The sequence below is a fragment of the Martes martes genome (assembly GCF_963455335.1).
Source record: "Martes martes genome assembly, chromosome: 18".
Lineage (NCBI taxonomy): Eukaryota > Metazoa > Chordata > Mammalia > Carnivora > Mustelidae > Martes > Martes martes.
The window spans coordinates 576,236-594,456 of NC_137906.1; the positions used below are offsets into that span (position 1 = coordinate 576,236).

The following is an 18,221-nucleotide window of genomic DNA, read 5'->3' on the forward strand; positions in this document are numbered from 1 at the left end:
CCAACATATGGTACATCATTAGTTTCAGATGTAGAGTTCATTTAATCATCAGTTACATAGAACACCCAGTGTTCATCACATCACATGCCCTCCTGAATGACCGTCACCCAGTTACCCCATCCCCACCCACCTCCCCTCCAACAACCCTCAGTTTCCTAGAGTCGAATCTCTCATGGTTAGTCTCCCTCTCTGATTCTTTCCCGCTTTGTTCCCCTCCCTTCCCCTATGATCCTCTGCACTGTTTCTTACACTCCACAGATGAGTGAAATCATATGGTAATTGTCTTTCTCTAATTGACTGACTTCACTCCGCGCAATATCCTCCATTTCCGTCCACATTGATGTAACTGGTAGGATTTCATCCTTTGATGGCTGAGTAGTATTCCACTGTGTGTGTGTGTGTGTGTGTGTGTGTGTGTGTGTGTGTGTGTGAATGCGCACGCGCGCACCCTCTTCTTTATCCATTCGTCTGTTGAGGCACATCTGAAGCCACTATTATTCTTAACACACTTCCCACAGCAGTACTATGAATTGAGTACCTAATCATCTCCATTATACAAAGGAGGGGCTTCAGAGTCCAAGGTTAGGTGACTTACCCAAAGTGGTGGACAGAATCAAGTTTGTCTGACTCCAGAGCCCACACTCCCAGCACTGGGGCTTTGGGGATCTGGCAGGAAGCTGGTCCACAGTGGGTAGACCTTGCCTTTGTGGAAATTACATCCTTAGTGTTTTTCTTGAATGTATCAAACTTTTTGTCATATCTGGTGCATAACGCACCCAGACACCTTTGGAAACCAACTGAATTTTTATTTCTGTTTGTTGCCACTTATTTAGATTGGTTTGTTTGTTTTCAATAAAATGGACTTCTCAGGGTTTTAGAATCATTAAACAATGCAATTTTAAATGTTCGAATAGATTTTTTATACCAGTAGGCCATTACAAAAATGCTCATACAATCTAAAATGAGAAAATTATTGAGGCGCCTGCATGGCTCAGTCGGTTAAGTGTCTGACTCTTGATTTTGGCTCAGGTCATGATCTCAGGGTCCTGAGATTGTGCACCCCTGTTGGTCTCCCCGCTCAACAGGGAGTCTAATCGTCTCCCACTTCCTCTGCCCCTCCCCCAGCTTGCATGAGTGCTCTCTCCCCGCCTCTTTCAAGTCAATCTTTAAAAAAATTTTTTTAAATAAAATTAGAGAATTACAGGCAAAATATATTTTATAGATATTCATTCCTTTCACTTACACTTGAATTTAAATTTAAAAAAGAAAGAAAAGGAAAAAATTGTGCATAAGCAAGTAGTCAGTGATCGTAAATATTTTTAAGTGAAAGGAATATGTATAAGTGGTATGTACATGCCAGCATCTCAACAGATTCTCCCCCAGAGTAAGGAAGATACCAGGGAGACTCATACTGTTAATTTAGTTCCTTTCTTATTAATTTTGTATTCCTGAATGTTTTAGTCATTATATTAGGGTCTCGTAGATACTCCATGAGGAAAGAAATTGCAGTAAAATTTAAATCTGGTTGAGCAGGAGAGAGTGAAGTTGGAAAGACATTAAAGTTTGTCATCAATGTAAATGTGATTAATGAACTTGATATAGCATCATTTTTTGCTGCTGTCATAAAAGTAGTATTTGGTCATTAAAGAAAATTTACAAAATACAACAAAGTAGAACGGGGAATAAAGTACCCTTATTAAACTCTTCCTCACCTTTCAGAAACTGTTGATATTTGTGATATTTATTTTCTTCCTGAAAACAATTTGTTCTTTTTCTTTTCTTTTTTTTTTTAAGATTTTATTTATTTATTTGACAGACAGAGATCACAAGTAGGCAGAGAAGCAGGTAGAGAGAGAGGAGGAAGCTGGCTCCTCGCAGAGCAGAGAGCCCGATGCGGGGCTCGATCCCAGGACCCTGGGATCATGACCTGAGCTGAAGGCGGACACTTAACCAACTGGACCACCCAGGCGCCCCCATAAATCTTCTTTTTAACTGAGGTGAAATTTGTTTAAAATTAACCATTTTAAAGTGTACATTCAGCCCATTTAGTACACTTACAGTGCTGTGCAGCGATCACCTCTATCTGGTTCAAAAGCATTTTCTTCTTTTTTTTTCTTTCTTTTTTTTTTTTTTTTTCAAGAGAGCATGAATTGGGAGGAGGGTGGAGGAAGAGGAAGAGAAGCCGACTCCCCACTGGGTGTGGAGCCAGACACAGGGCTCAGTCCCAGAACCCTGAGATCATGACCTGAGCCTAAATCAAGAGTCAGACACTTAACTGACTCAGCCACCCAGGTGCCCCTCGAAGCATTTTCATCACCCACAAGGGAGATACTGTATGTATTAAGCTGTCACTCCTCACTGCTCCCTCCCTAACCCCTAGCAACCACTAGCCTATTTTCTGTCTCTGTGGCTTTGCCTATTCTAGACTGATACAATATGTGACCTTTTGTGTTTGGCTTATTCCAGTGAGCATAATGTTTTTGAGGTTCAGCCACATTATAGCATGTATCAGTGTTTCATTCCTTTTTACGGCTGAATAATGTTCTACTGTACACATAAGCCATGTTTTGTTTGTCGTCAGTTGATGGACATTGAATTGTCTCCACCTTTCGGCCGTTGGGACTAACGCTGCTTTGAACAAGTACTTGTACTTGCTTGAATACCTGTTTTCAGATCTTAGGAATCTGTACCTAGGAGTGGAATTGCTGGCTTATATGGTAATTCTGTGTTTAATTTTTTGAGGAACCGCCAAATTGCTTTCCACAGTGGCTGCACCATTTTACCCACCAGCAATGTACAAGGATTCCAATATCTCCATATCCTTACCACCATTTATTATTTTCCTTTTTTCTAATGTTACGGCCATGAAATCTTTTAAAAATATAATTTACTATAATGCACGTTATTTATTTTTTTAAGTTCCTCCCACTTTATCCCACCCCAATTTTTTTTTTAAAGATTTTATTTATTTATTTGACAGACAGAGATCACAGGTAGGCAGAGAGGCAGGCAGAGAGAGAGGAAGGGAGGCAGGCTCCCTGCTGAGCAGAGCGGGATGCGGGGCTCTATCCCAGGACCCTGAGATCATGACCTGAGCCGAAGGCAGAGGTTTTAACCCACTGAGCCACCCAGGCGCCCCTCCGACCCCAATTTTTAAAATTTTGTCTGAACTGTGATGTATTTTACTGGGAAATTGGTTGAAAGCGGTGATTTTCTTTTCTTTTCTTTTTTTTTAAAGATTTTATTTATTTATCTGACAGGCAGAGATTACAAGTAGGCAGAGAGAGAGAGAGGAGGAAGCAGGCTCCCTGCTGAGCAGAGAGCCCGATGCGGGGCTCGATCCCAGGACCCTGAGATCATGACCTGAGCCGAAGGCAGAGGCTTTAACCCACTGAGCCACCCAGGCACCCCGAAAGCAGTGATTTTCAAACAATTTGATCTCAGGACTCCTTTATACTTTAATAGTTATTGAGAACCCCAAGTTTTTATTTATGTGTGTTATATCTTTGGTATTTACTATATTAGAAATTAAAAACTGCAAAATTACTTATATTATTGAAATCATTCACTTAAAAGCAATAGTAAACCGCATTATATGTTAACAAAATAGTTTTATAAAAAATAACTTTCCCCAAACAAGCACATGTGCACACACTCACAGTAGTGAATTGAACGGCATTGTTTCTCTTGCCACAGATCTCTTTAATGTCTGCTGAAATTGAAGACTGTTGGATTCTCATATCAACCCATGCATTTCAGTCTGTTGCATTATTACATGTCATACATGTAGCCTTTGGAAAACTTCCTTAGACACTTAGGAGGGAATGGGTAAGAGAGGCCAAAATAACGTCTTAGATTTATCCTCAGGGACCTACGAGTTGGAAAACTATTGACCCGTATTTGTTGTTTCTGGCAAAAATAGGAGTGTTTAGAAACCTTCAATGAGTTCTCATTCATACCATAGGGAAGTGGTGCTGGTTGTTTATGCCCCCAAATACAAAATATTCAAGGACGTCATTATTTGGGTCAAAAATGAACCTTTCTTAGAATCAAAGATGAAAGAAATTCTCCTCTGCATAATCATTTCATTAATGTCTGAAGCAAAATGAACATCTGTATAAATATTACTTTAAGAAAATATTTCCTTACATCATCCATTCATGATATAAACCCTCAACGAAGTAGGTCTAGAGGGAACATACCTCAGTGTAGTAGAAGCATTCTCTGAAAAGCCCACAGCTATTATCAGCCTCAGTGGGGAAAAACTGAGGCTTTACAATCAGGAGCACGACAGGGATGTCCACTCTCACCACCTTTTCAGCATAGTGCTGGAAGTCCCAGCCACAGCAATCAGACAAGAAAAAGAAAAAAAAAAAAAAGGCATCCGTATCAGCAAGGGAGAGGTAGAACTTTCACTATTTGCAGATGACATGATACTATATAGAGAAAACCTGAAAAATTCCAACAAAAACTGCTAGAAGTGATACACAAATTCAGTAAAGTTGCAGGATACAAAATCAGTGTACACAAATCTGTTACATTTCTATACACCAATAATGAAGCAGCAGAAAGAGAAATTAAAGAATCAGTCCCATTTACAGTTGCACCAAAAATAAGGTACCTAGGAATAAACCTACCCAAAGAGGTGAATGACCTGTGCTTTGAAAACTGTAAAACACTGATGAAAGAAATTAAAGAGGACACAAAGAGATGGAAAGACATTCAATGCTCATGGATTGGAAGACTAAATATTGTTACAATGTCTATACTACCCAAATCATTCTACAGATTTAATGCAGTGCCTGTCAAGATACCCAGAAATAGAAGAGACAATCCTAGGGGCGCCTGGGTGGCTCAGTCAGTTTAGCGTCCCAATGCTTGGTTTCAGCTCAGGTCATGATCTCAAGGTCATGAAATCGAGCTCCACATCAGGCTCCACGCTCAGCAGGGAATCTGGGATTCTTTCTCCCTTTCCCCCACTCCCCTACTCGTGCTCTCTCTCTCTTAAGTAAAAAATCTTTTTTAAAAAAATCCTGGGGCGCCTGGGTGGCTCAGTGGGTTAAAGCCTCTGCCTTCGGCTCAGGTCATGATCCCAGGGTCCTGGGATCGAGCCCCGTGTCGGGCTCTCTGCTCAGCGGGGAGCCTGCTTCCTCCTCTCTCTCTGCCTGCCTCTCTGCCTACTTGTGATCTCTGTCTGTCAAATAAATAAATAAAATCTTAAAAAAAAAATCCTAAAATTTGTACAGAACCACAAAAGACCCCAAATAGCAAAAGCAATCTTGAAAAAGACAAAACAGGAGCTATCACAATTCCAGACTTCAAGTTATATTACGAAGCTGTAGTAACCAAAACAGTATGGTACTAGATTAGACACACAGATGAACAGAACAGAATAGAAAACCCAGAAATAAACCCACAATTACACGGTCAGTCTTTGACAAAGGAAGAAAGAATATAAAATGGAGGGTGCCTGGGTGGCTCAGTGGATTAAGCCTCTGCCTTCGGCTGGGGTCATGATTCCAGGGTCCTGGGATCGAGACCCGCATCGGGCTCTCTGCTCAGCGGAGAGCCTGCTTTCTCCTCTCTCTCTGTCTGCATCTCTGCCTATTTGTGATCTCTGTCTGTCAAATAAATAAATAAATAATATATTTAAAAAAAAAAAAGAATATAAAATGGAACGTTTCTTCAACAAATGCTGTTGGGAAAACTGGACAGCTACTTGCAAAAGAATGAAACTGGACAACTTTGTTTTTCATTTTTGTTTTTTTTTAAGATTTATTATTTTAAGATTTATTTATTTATTTAAGATTTATTTATTTGCAGAGAGAAACACAGAGAGGGAACACAAGCAGGGGGAGTGTGAGAGGGAGAAGCAGGCTTCCCCCTGAGCAGGGAGCCTGATATGGGTCTTGATCCCAGGACGCTGGGATCATGACCTGAGCCGAAGGCAGACGCTTAACAACCGAGTCACCCCAGGCACCCCAAAACTGGACCACTCTCTAACACCATACATTAATAAAAATCAGTTCAAAATGGTTAAAGACCCAAATGTAAGACCTGAAACCATAACCTTAGAAGAGACCACAGGTAGTAATTTCTCTAACATTAGCTGTGGCAGCATTTTTCTAGATTATGTCTCCTGGGGCAAGGGAAATAAAAGCAAAAAATGAACTATTGGGCCTTCATCCAAATAAAAAGCAAAGGTGTCAACAAAACTAAACGGCAACCTACAGAGGGAGAGAAGATATTGCCAATTATGTATCCAAAGAATGGTTGGTGTCCAAAATAGATAACAAACTTGTAAAATTCAACACTCACGGAACAAATAATCCAAGTAAAAACTGGGCAGAAGACATGAAAAGACATGTCTCCAAAGAAGGCATTCAGATGGCAACAGTCACAGAGAGGATGCTCAACATCACTGTCAGGGAGATGCAAGTCAGAACTACAACGAGACCTGGCAGAACGGCTAAAACAACGTGAAAAACAACTTTTGGTGAGGATGTGGGGGAAAGGGAGCGCTCCTGCACTGTTGCTGGGGACGCAGACTGCTGTAGCCTCTGTGGGAAACAGCATGGAGGTTCCTCAAAAAGTTAACAGTAGAGCTACCTTGGGGCCCCTCAGTGGCTCACTAGGTTGAGCATCCGACTCTTGGTTTCAGCTCAGGTTATGACCCTGGGGTCGTGGGATCAAGCCCTGCATCTGGCTCCACACTCAGCACACAGTCTGCTTCCTCTGCTCCTTCCCCCACTCACGTAAGTACACACTCTTTAAAAACAAATCTTAAAAATCTTTACTTTTAAAAAGATTTTATTTATTTTGAGCAGGGAGAAGGACAGAGGGGGAAGCAGTCTCCCGGCTGAGCACGGACCTCGACGTGGGGCTCGATCCCAGGACCCCAGAATCATGACCTGAGCCGAAGGCAGACACTTAACTGACTGAGCCACCTAGCACCCCTAAAAATCTGTTAAAAAATAATTAAAAGAAAAAAAAAAAAGAACTACTCTGTGATCCAGCAATCACACTACTGGGTATTTGACCAAAGAATACGAAAACACAGGGCCCGGGTGGCTCAGTCAGTTAAGCGTCTGCCTTCGGCTCAGGTCATGATCTCAGAGGCCTGGGATTGGGCCCCATATCAGGCTCCCTGCTCATCAGGGAGCCTGCTTCTCCCTCTCTCTCAGTCAAGTAAATAAAATCTTTTTAAAAAAAGAATACAAAAACACTAATTTAAAGGGATACATGCACCTCGATGTTTATAGGAGCATTATTTACAATAGCCAAATTATGGGAGTAGCCCAAACCACAGATGACTAGATAAAGAAGGTGTGGTATATATCTACAATGGACTATTGCTCAGCCGTAAGAAAGAATGAAATCTTGCCATTTATAACAACATGGATGGAGCTAGAGAGTACAGTCCCAGCGAAATAAGTCAGAGAAAGACAAATAACCATATGATTTCACTCATACGTGGAATTTAAGAAGCAAAACATATGGGCAAAAGGGAGAAAAACAAATCAAGACACAGACTCTTAATTATAAGGAGCAAACTGATGGTTACCGGAGGGGAGGTGGGTGAGTGAAGTAGGCAGGTGATGGGGATTAAAGAGTGCACTTACGATGAGCACTGAGTGATGTACAGAATTGTCGATCCCTGTATTGTCCACCTGAAACTAGTATCCCGTTGTATGTAAACTATACTGGAATTTAAAAAAAAAAAAACTTTAAAAAATGACCAACAAAAATCATCATTAAAATTTTTTTTCTTTTTGCTCAATTGGTTAATATCCCATTCCTTCCATAAATTACTTGCGGCAGCTCTGGGATAAGTAATATAATAGAATTGTGAATATAGACAGGACAAGGAAAAAATGGCTAGAAACTAAGATAAAGAGGGGCCTGGGTGGCTCAGTGGGTTAAAGCCTCTGCCTTCGGCTCTGGTCATGATCTCAGGGTCCTGGGATCGAGCCCCACATCGGGCTCTCTGCTCAGCGGGGAGCCTGCTTCCTCCTCTCTCTGCCTGCCTCTCTGCCTACTTGTGATCTCTGTCAAGTAAATAAATAAAATCTTTAAAAAAAAACAAACAAAAAAAGAAACTAAGATAAAGCCAGGAATAAAGTTAGCGCATAAAATATGTTTCATATAGTATAGCTTTTAGAAGTAGGGGAAAACTACAGTATTTTCAAATGTTCCATCTTGAAAAAAAATTCACTAAGAAGGTTTTTACATTACAGCACCCTTAGCAGTTTTAAAGTATAGTGTCGTTTATGAAAATCTGTTTTTCGTCCCCTTTCCAAGGAAGATAATCTTACATAAATCCAGTCTACCTCGCTTGTGACTTGGCTTGCTAACAGTTTTAACATCAAGTTTATCAAGGTTTATTAAATGTTATTACTTGTATTCATTGAGGAATTAAGTGATTATTCTGTTCGGTTGAAAATGCTAGAATGGTAATTGTATTTTATAACTTTGAATGTGACCTAAGGGAAATAGTGCCGTGATCCAGGAGACCCAAGATCTAACTTGGGTTTTGAAGTTGGGTTCCTGTAAGCCTCGCCAGCCCAGTATTTGATGCTAACGGTGAAGAAGAGTGTGGGTTGATGAGAAGGATCTAACAGTGTATTTGGGGAGATGGAAGCACTCGTATGGTTTTGGAGTGTTCATTTGTTCGATGTTTAGGAAAGGTACTTAAATTGTCCTTTCACACCAGTGAGTAAGTATTCCAGAATTAGTCTACCAGGACAATTCAGGTGTTCCACTCATCAGAATTACAGAAGAGTTAATTAAGATTTGTGCATTAAATGTCTGTAAATTTTGCCTTAAAGAGTAACAAATTGATCTTCGAGTGTTAAGTTGGGTAGAGGTGGAAATGAAACAGGGAAGGTGTGGTTTCACAGCTGGGCAACAGCGGCCTGAGGTTATTACACTGTTCTGTTAACTTTGTGTATATACATTTAAAGCTCTCCACAATGTTGTTGTTTGTTTGTTTATTTTGGGGCAGCAAAGCAAGGTTTATTGAGCAATAGCAAAGTGGTAATACAAAGCTCCCAAGGAGGGAGGGGACCCAAAGGGTTACCCCACAATGTTTGTGGGTTTTTTTTAAGATTTTATTTATTTGACAGAGTGAGAGAGATCACAAGTAGGCAGAGAGGCAGGTAGAGGGGGAAGCAGGCCCCCCCGCCCCAGCGAACAGCCCGACTTGGGGCCAATCCCAAAACCTCAGATCATGACCCGAGCTGAAGGCAGAGGCTCAACCCACTGAGCCACCCAGGTGCCCCCACAGTGTTTTTTTATTTTTTTTTAGGATTTTATTTATTTATTTGACAGAGAGAGATCACAAGCAGATGAAGAGGCAGGCAGAGAGAGAGGAGGAAGCAGGCCCCCCGCTGAGCAGAGAGCCAGATGCGGGGCTCGATCCCAGGACCCTGGGATCATGACCTGAGCCAAAGGCAGAGGCTTTAACCCACTGAGCCACCCAGGTGCCCCCCCACAGTGTTTTTTTAAAGTGACATTCTAGTCTACCATATTAGAAAGGCATAAGATACTAGACTTTAGAAATCACCCCTGAAACTAATAATACACTATATGTTAACTAAATTGAATTTAAATTTTAAAAAAATTCAAAAATCAAGAAATAGCCATGTAAGCATATTATTTAAAAATGTGGAATAAGGGGCGCCTGGGTGGCTCAGTAGGTTAAAGCCTCTGCCTTCAGCTCGGGTCATGATCCCAGGGTCCTGGGATCGAGCCCCACATCGGGCTCTCTGCTCGGCGGAGAGCCTGCTTCCCCTCCTTCTCTCTTTGCCTGCCTCTCTGTGTGCTTGTGATCTCTGTCTGTCAGATAAATAAATAAAAATCTTTAAAAAAAAAATGTGGAATTAATGGGTGCCTGGGTGGCTCAGGTTAAGTGTCTGCCTTCGGCTCAGGTCATGATCCCAGAGTCCTGGGATTGAGCCCCACATCAGGCTCCCTGCTCAGCGAGGAATCTGCTTCTCCCTCTCGATCTACCCCTCTCTCCCTGGTTGTGCTCTCTCTTTCTCTTGCTCTCTCTCTCAAATAACAAATAAAATCTTTTAAAAATGTGGAATTAAATAGGGAAAAAGGTTTAAAGATAGCATAGTGGTTGTCTCTGGGGAGTCAGAACTGTGTGTAGAGAGGGCTGGAGCATGGGAAGTCTATTTTGTAAGACTTTTGGTGTTATTTGATTTTTAAATCTTATGCATGTATACTTTGATAAAATGATATATTCTGTGGGTTTCTGCATTGTTCTCAAGGAAAATACCAGCATGATCCTGTGTGAATAATTAGACACAGACCAGTGCTTGGAATATATAAAAATTCTGTTTGCCCGTGATGATGTTGGCAGTATGCTCAATTATTTCCATCGCCAAAGGTGTTGATTTACATTTGAATTGCTACTTCGGATGAGCAGAGCTGAGAAGTCCGATTGCGTAGTTTCTTCTGCCTGCTCGGGCCCTCCTGCAGTTTGTTTTTTACACAATAGTTAAGAATGATCATAAATAAGCTTGTATTAGTCTCCTATTGAAAAGCCACCGAATGTCTTCCCACTGCAATTAGAATAAAATTCGGACTCTTTATCATGGCCTGCAAAAGGCCATAAATGCTGTAAATGACTGGGTGCCTCATTCTCTTGCCGCTCTTCCCTCATCACCGAGTCAGCCCTGAGGCCTTCTTGCACACTTCTTGGACACGAACAGCTCCCTGCCTCAGGGCCTTTGTACTTGCCATTCCTCAAGAGACTGGCTGCCTTTCATCATGCAGGATTTTGTTCAAAACGTAGTTCCTGAAAAAGGCCATCTCTGATCGTCTAGCTAGAGTAGCTCCCTCCACCCCTGCCCTCCCAGCGTGTGGTCCTCGGCCAGAAGCACGAGCCGGGAGCGTTTCGTTTGGTTTGGTTTGGAAATGCAGTCTTGGTCCTACCACAGACCTACCTGCTAAAGGAAAACCTGGATTTTAATGAGACCCCAAGATGATTGTGTGCGTTTCCAAATTTTTAGAATTTACCAATTCTGGTCTGGAATGACTCTGCCCTCACTTTTCCTGCAGGTCTGTTAGTAGTTTCATCCATTTCTGAAGGAGACTTTGTCATTTGTTTCCATGCTCACTGCTTCTCCTTCCCAAACGGAATCAAGGCCCCACAAGGGAATCACCTTCTCTGACTCGTGCACTCCGGCGTCCCAGCACCCGGCCTGTGACCTGCGCCTAGAACACGCCCAAGAATGTGCAGGTGGATGGCTCTGGACGATAAAAATCCTCAGGGCTGTCACTTGCTTGTAAAATCAGGGTCGCTCTTCCCTCCCAATATCATTATGAAGCGGTTTCACCCTTTCTTGGACACTATTAAGCTCGTGTGACAAAAAAAGACTCACTTACTTTTCCTTGTTTTCAGGTAGTTTGTATTCCACAGCAAAGTTCAAGTTTCATTCAGTGCTTTGCTACGGACTTAAAACCATGACTGCTGTTTTCTTTCTTATTTTTGAAAAGCGTTCTCGTTCAGAGTTGAAGTTCTCTTCAAAGGTTTTCATCCAAAGTAAATGTTGTTTGATATTTGAGTGAAATTTTATTAAATCAGAAATAATCTTTCTTAAAAACAGGAAAATACGATTCTGAAAATATTAAGTGCAAAATTTGAAGTTAAACTGCAGATAAAAAGTGACGGAGCAAACTGTGTATCAGGTTTTTTAGTCTTGAGGTATGATTCTAGAAAGGACCTGTAGTTTCTGATACGGTTCTGTGTTTACAAATATGTTCCTAAGTTATGTTTCCTGTTGCATATCCTGGTGAAATTTGTCAGGAAGCAACATTTGGTCCTCATACTTTGTGATTTTATTTATTCATTTATTTATTTACTTATTTATTTGTGGGCAGAGAATTCCAAGCAGACTCTGTGCTGAGTGTGGAGCCCGATGCAGGGCTTGATCCCACGACCCAGGAGATCATGACCTGAGCCAAAACCAAGAGTCGTATGCTTAACCCACTGAGCCACCCAGGTGCCCCTGCGCTCCACATACTTTGAGTGAAGAAATAAGGCAGCTTAAGTCAGCAGCTTTCGTTTGAGGGAGATTTTGCCCCCCGGGGACACCTGGCAATGGCTGGAGACATTTCGCTTGTCCAGCTGGTGGGAGAATACTACTGGCACCTCGTGGGGAGAGCCCCGGGATGCTGCTGCTAACACCCTGTAATGCACTGAACAGCCCCCAAGTGCAAAGAATTCTTCAGCCCAAAATGTCAGTGGTGCTGCTGCGAAGGGACTGGCTTAAATTGATGGAGCCCTTCCTCTGCAAATACTAATGCCATCAGAAAAAAAATACTTCGAGCCTACCTTTTGGATAAGAGAATATGTAGAAATAGGCAACTTAGAGATTCAGATGGGTATATTGGCATGGCATTCTCAGACAATTTTACGTTTTTAAAAATAGGAAGACTCAAAATGGGGTTACTGGTTTTCCTTATTTTACAGATGGGGTCGAGGATTTGGTCTTTTGGGTTCCATTTTTGGAAAGGATGGTGTATTAAACCAGCCAAACAGTGTCTTTGGACTTATATTTTATATACTACAGTTATTACTTGGTAAGTATTTATACAGCAATACAAAAATAAGTTTGTTTTGTTATATTCCCTTTAGTACTTTGTGTCTTTGCCCTGAAATGTCTTTATATTAAATAAAAGCATGTTAATGATTACAGCACGTTTTTCTGCCGGTTCACTGAGATTTTGATGATGCTGATGCTGAGTTTGGTATCTGTTGGCCTTTCGTCAAGGACAGCAGCATCCCATAATGTCCAGAAAAACCGTCCTCATTCAGGGAACTTACCCTTCCAGTCTTCCCCAGAAACTCTCTTATTAGTTTATATACTGTGCAGATTACTGAACATGTCACACCCCTAGAGAGCATTACCAGTAAGCAGTAGACGTAACTCATCACCTTTACACACCTGCTGTGTCCCTTGTCCTCTGTTCTTTTCACTTCACTGTATGTGAACTCTTTCATGCTGTTTCCTCTCTGGTGTTTTGTTATTGTTGACATCAAGGTTTCAAGTTTCTTGTGTTCTAAATAACACTGTGCTGATCAACTTTGTTTAAAGTGGCCCTCACACACACCTCCCTGTTTGAATTAGTTCTGCAAAATAAATTTCCAAACCTTGGGCGAATGAGCCAAACACACAAAAATTTTTAATGGACTTTAATACGTATTACCAAACTACTTTTCCCTCAATTGTCTGGCTTCATCCATCTTCATTTTTCACAAGTGTTTTCTATAAAGTTTCTAATTTAATAGTTAAAATCCCCATCATTTTATTTTAATTTTTCTGGCATTGTCACTTTTGTTGTTGGGGTCCTGATAATAGTCCATTTTCATATTTGTTACATTTTATCCATTCTTTGTCCTTTTTGTGTTAGTTGGGTGAATTTTGATTGTATAGTTTTTTATACTTTCAGAGTTAAATCCAGCCATTTTTGACCTTTGGTTTCCATTGTTAATATTTTAGCCCATTACCTGGCCACCTCTGTGGTGCTCTCCTGCCTAGCTGAGGTTGATTCCTTACGAGGGAAATTGTGAATCTAAATTTTTCTAAATACTTCTATCAGGTTTACCCAGTTCCAGATCCTGTAGAAATACAAAAATCTGCACAAGGATATTCATAGCAGTATAAAATAGCAAAAGACTGGAAGTGGTTTAGCAAAATGTAATGGTTGAATAAATTAGGTTACACCTGTACTAGAAAATACTATGTAGCCATTAAAGGAAAAAGCAGGTCTTACATGAATGTTCTGGAAAGATCAAGACATAGTTTGGTGAAAAAAGCAAATTGTAGTATAACAGGTATGAGAGAAGTTCTGTGTTTATATATATGCATAGAAATGCATATTAAAAGGGTCAGTGGTTGGGGGCCCGGGTGAGACTTTTATTTTTTATTCCATTTATTTGTTCATTTGGATTTCTAAAGAAGAATATAACGTATAGGCCGAAATTAAAATAGCGTAAGAAACACTTTTGACTATGTTAATTTTTGGAGATAGAGATGGAACAAATTTCCATTTGTCATATTTAATTTGTGAATTTCCTTATATGTATGTTTTTTAAATCATGTGTATCCTATGTGTTTTTTTCTGTTCGCATTCTGTGTGTTCACATGAAGCATTTATAATGTCAGGAGGCACACGGAAGGCACACGCGGGTTCCTCTAACACGGTTTTCCAGAGCACGTTATCTTCACTCCCTTCTTCTAAGTTGTTTGAGATACAGCGTTTTTCCTTTAATTTTTCATAGGTAATACTTCCACGAGTCCAAAAGTACAAACATGTAAAATGCCATCCAGTGAAAAGCCTGCCCTTGACCGTTGCCCCCTCTGCCCACTTCGTAGCCTTTCAACCCCAGCTGGTAGCTGCGTGTTGTTGCTGTACTTCCTTTAGGCCTGTGCAAGAAGACACAAACCTATCATCTTCATTTTCTCCTCTCTAAAATGTAAAAGGCAGATGCCGTACATAATGTTCTACATACTCCTTTTTCTTTTTTGCTCAACTAATTCATCGTGGTGGTATTTCCACAGCAAACCATGAGTGTCTTCCCTCTTCTTCCCAGCTGCAGAATGTTCCGCTGCTTGATGGGACCGTCATTATTTAGAGGCACAGCACCTTGTAAATTCCACTGGGAATTGTATCCCAAGCCACCAGCTACATCACATCAGGACAGGTTGGGTACAAAATGGTATTTAACTAATAGCCAGTGTTTATGGAGCCTTCGAAGTGCTTTATACCTTTTAGCTCATTCATTCAGTCATTGGTTCCTTCATTCATCAAGTAAGCTCTAGGCCCAACGTGGGGCTTGAGCTCACGACCTTGATTTGAGATCGAGCCCCACGCTTCACTGGCTGAACCAGCTGGGCGCCCGCCCAATCGCTCCTTTAATTCACACGTCAGTATTAGGAGGTGAGAAAGTAAGTAACTTTCCATCATGTTGAAACCAACTCTCTTGGTAAAATTAAGGTGACAGCATTGATTTTTGAAGGTTTAGATAACTAGTAAAGGGCCAGACGGAAAAACCGGTGTAGGCTTTGCTGTCTGTTGAGCTACTCAGTCTGTCCTAGATGTTACATACGCGTGAGCGCGGCTGGATCGCTCAGTCTGTAGGTGCAAAAGCGGGGGCCGGTCGGACTGGCCCGTCCCCGGCATCAGGAATCCGGCAGTACATTAGCCGTGAAGAGCCTCATGAAGGGTCACACTCTAGCCCGACCGGGCCTGGGGGCGAGGCCGGCCTTCGTGGTCTGAGCCAGCAGGCAGTGGGGATTTCAGCTCCTTCATTAGCCTCTTCCAGCCTCCCACCACCGATCCTGTCTTCCTGTTTCTGTCTCCTTGTCCATTAGTTGTTGGGAGGGACGGTAGCTTAATACGCCCAGCTGTCTCCTCGGTCCCACGACCGTTGGCTGCAGGCAATTACAGAACAGTGCACATGAAGATGTCAGACAGCATCAGAGAGCCCCAGTGCAGCGCACAGAACCGCCTTTTTTCCTGGTCTGGTTTGACCCACGTGTGGCCAACCGGCCAAACGTGGCTTGTTACCTCCTAGGCTAAGCCCTTTCTGAAATGTTTATTACAAGTTTTTCCTTCTTTAGCAGCATATTGGTACAATCATCTTTGCATGGTTTTTGAAAAATTTGACCTAAACATTACAGATTTTTTAAAAAATTTGACCCAAACATGGGAAGCCAGGTTTGACTGCGCACCGATGGCGCGTCTGCAGTGGAAAGGCCAGGGGCAGCGCGTCCTGCTTGGGACAGGAGGTTGTGGTCCTCACGTTCCTCTATCTGTTAGGGGCCTCAGCGGCCGGGCTGTCGATTTCGCAGATGAGCTTCAGGCAGACCGAGCACCGTGAGCCTGCATATGCTCTTGGCAGGGCTTCACGAAGGCCAGGTCACGGCCCGGGTAGTGATACTTGACCTAGAACACCGACGCGTGAGGAGCGCTGCGGCTGTGCGACTGCTCCGTGCGCAGAGTCAGCCCGCAGCATCTCTCCAGAGCGGTCGTTCTCGCTCCCAGATGCCATCGCGTGTCCAGCACTGCGCAGACCGCAGGGTGCTTGCTTTGACTCCGAGACTTTCTCCATCGTCAAGGCCAGACTGAGCCGTGTCTCTCCCCTTGCAGGCATGACCGCGAGCGCGGTGGCAGCGTTAGTCCTCATGACGTCCTCCATCGTGTCTGTGGTGGGCTCCCTGTACCTGGCCTACATCCTGTACTTCGTGCTGAAGGAGTTCTGCCTCATCTGCGTCGTCACGTACGTGCTGAACTTCGTTCTTCTCATCATCAACTACAAGCGACTGGTCTACTTGAACGAGGCCTGGAAGCGGCAGCTGCAGCCTAAGCAGGACTGACCGCGGCCGGACGAACTCCGAACTGGCCGCCGAGCCCCCTTTCCCATTAGGGTTCTTTTGCAGCAGTTTTGTTTTGTTTTGTTTTTTTAATTCTTCACAACAGACACTCTCCCTAAGGATCTCAAACTGATTTTTTAAAATCCTGTAAATTAGAAGGGGCCCTAGCTATTTTCTGTGTCAGTCTTCATTTTGAATATGGATACAAAAAAAGAAAAGAAAAGGAAAAGGATATGCCGAGCCAATCAAAGACAAGCTTTAACTTTACTTTGAAGATGTTTCCGAAATAATAAAATATAGCCCTAGCCCCCTGCCCTTGATTGTAAAGTGAGCGACCATTGCTAGTAATTCTCTAACGTGTATAAATTCAATTTCAGGTATAACAAATGTGATCATGACATGAAAATATTTTAGAATAGATACTGTATTAAATATTGCCATGTTTACAATATGTAATATGTTTTTAGCCGATGGATTTAAACATGTAGATTCAACTAGAATCCATTTATGTGATATTTGTAAATAAAGGTAGAAATATTGGATCCATCCCTGCAGAACTTACTGTACAGTTTAGTTGAAGTGTAGCGATGAAGAATTGTCAGCCCAACGTTGCCTGAAGAAATAGTGAAAATAGTAAGTCCGAACGGAGCATCTTGTGAGGAGTACTGACAGCAAAATCATAGGGTAGTTGGTTCCCTTTCATCTCCTTCCTTGGAAAGGAAGAAGCTAAATTTGGACATTCAAGTCAAGCTTGTGTCTAGTCATAAAACTGGATCAATTATAACCTTACGAAATGAGTCATGTGACCAGACCTTCACGTCCAAGGTCTTCAGGACGCTAAAGATGGGGAAGTTGAGTAGAATTCTTTGGAGAAAAGCTGGAAACATTGATATGGCATTTCTAGGAAAAGCCTCTTACAGTAGCTGAATTGTCATGCAAAAGTTCTCCCTTCACATTGGTGCCAGTCAACCAAACAGTATTAGGACCTTGAAGTAGCCAGTAGAAGCCCCGTTGCTCCAGAGTAGGATCGCTCTTGGGTCGCCCCGTAGTATTTCCCGTTTCATCCTGCACTAATTGGATGTCTAACTTAATTGTTTTAGAGTCAGTATTAGATTGGTAAATTTTAGGGCTGACACGCTTCTGAGTTTGCTCCATCGGGAGTAGTGCAGGTAGAAGTATCTGAAGGTGAAGTACACTAACGGTGTCACTGCTCTTTCTAGAAACTACGCAAATGCCTAGGTTTTAAAGGTGATGTGAATAAACCCAAATGAAATTGTGACAGTATGCTTCTATGGTTAACACCTATCAGAATGTTAAAAGTGCCTTCTGTCTTAAACCTCAAACCAAATATTTTGTGTGTTGAACTTGGGCAGAAGTGTCCTTCCTTCCTCTTACCATGAAGTAGAAAACCTGCATTATTCTCTAGAAAGGTTCTGTATGATCATTTTATTCCTTCGATGGAGAAACAGTAGCAATGTTTTTGCTTCCAGTTAGTCTCATCATTATGTTAAAAACAGACCGGTAACTTTTGAGTGCTTTCACGAATGAGCCTTCTTTTTGAAGGGAGGGGACAGGCTCTGCTCTGTAACCCATAATGTGTGGAGTCAGCAACTGTTCAGCAGTTTCCGCCTAACTGTCCTAATCCATGCAGTGTATCTTTCTGGCCCAAGGCAGGTGTAACATCCGAACTGTAATGAACTTTCAACCAGTTTTACCCAGTTTTGTAAAAGCCGAACTCGGATTTCCAGGCTTGTGTTTTCCCATGAATGTGAATATTCCAATGCCTGTTTTATTATGTATGCATTGTTCTTGTTTCTGTAGTGAATGAAC

The 18,221-nt window shown here is 42.1% G+C and overlaps 1 protein-coding gene across 2 annotated transcripts in view; it reads left to right on the plus strand.

Annotated features, from left to right (window-relative positions):
• VKORC1L1 (vitamin K epoxide reductase complex subunit 1 like 1) overlaps positions 1 to 16,937 on the plus strand; it is a 64,374-nt gene extending 47,437 nt beyond the window's left edge. Inside the window, exons 2-3 of one of the 2 annotated variants that reach the window (XM_080830916.1) lie at positions 12,485 to 12,594; positions 16,168 to 16,937. In XM_080830916.1, coding sequence (XP_080687042.1) covers positions 12,485 to 12,594; positions 16,168 to 16,394 — 337 coding nt within the window. In that variant the 3' untranslated portion in view covers positions 16,395 to 16,937. The remainder of the gene's footprint in view (positions 1 to 12,484; positions 12,595 to 16,167) is intronic. The other variant, XM_080830917.1, reaches the window with a different exon arrangement.
• The last annotated feature ends 1,284 nt before the right edge of the window (positions 16,938 to 18,221 follow it).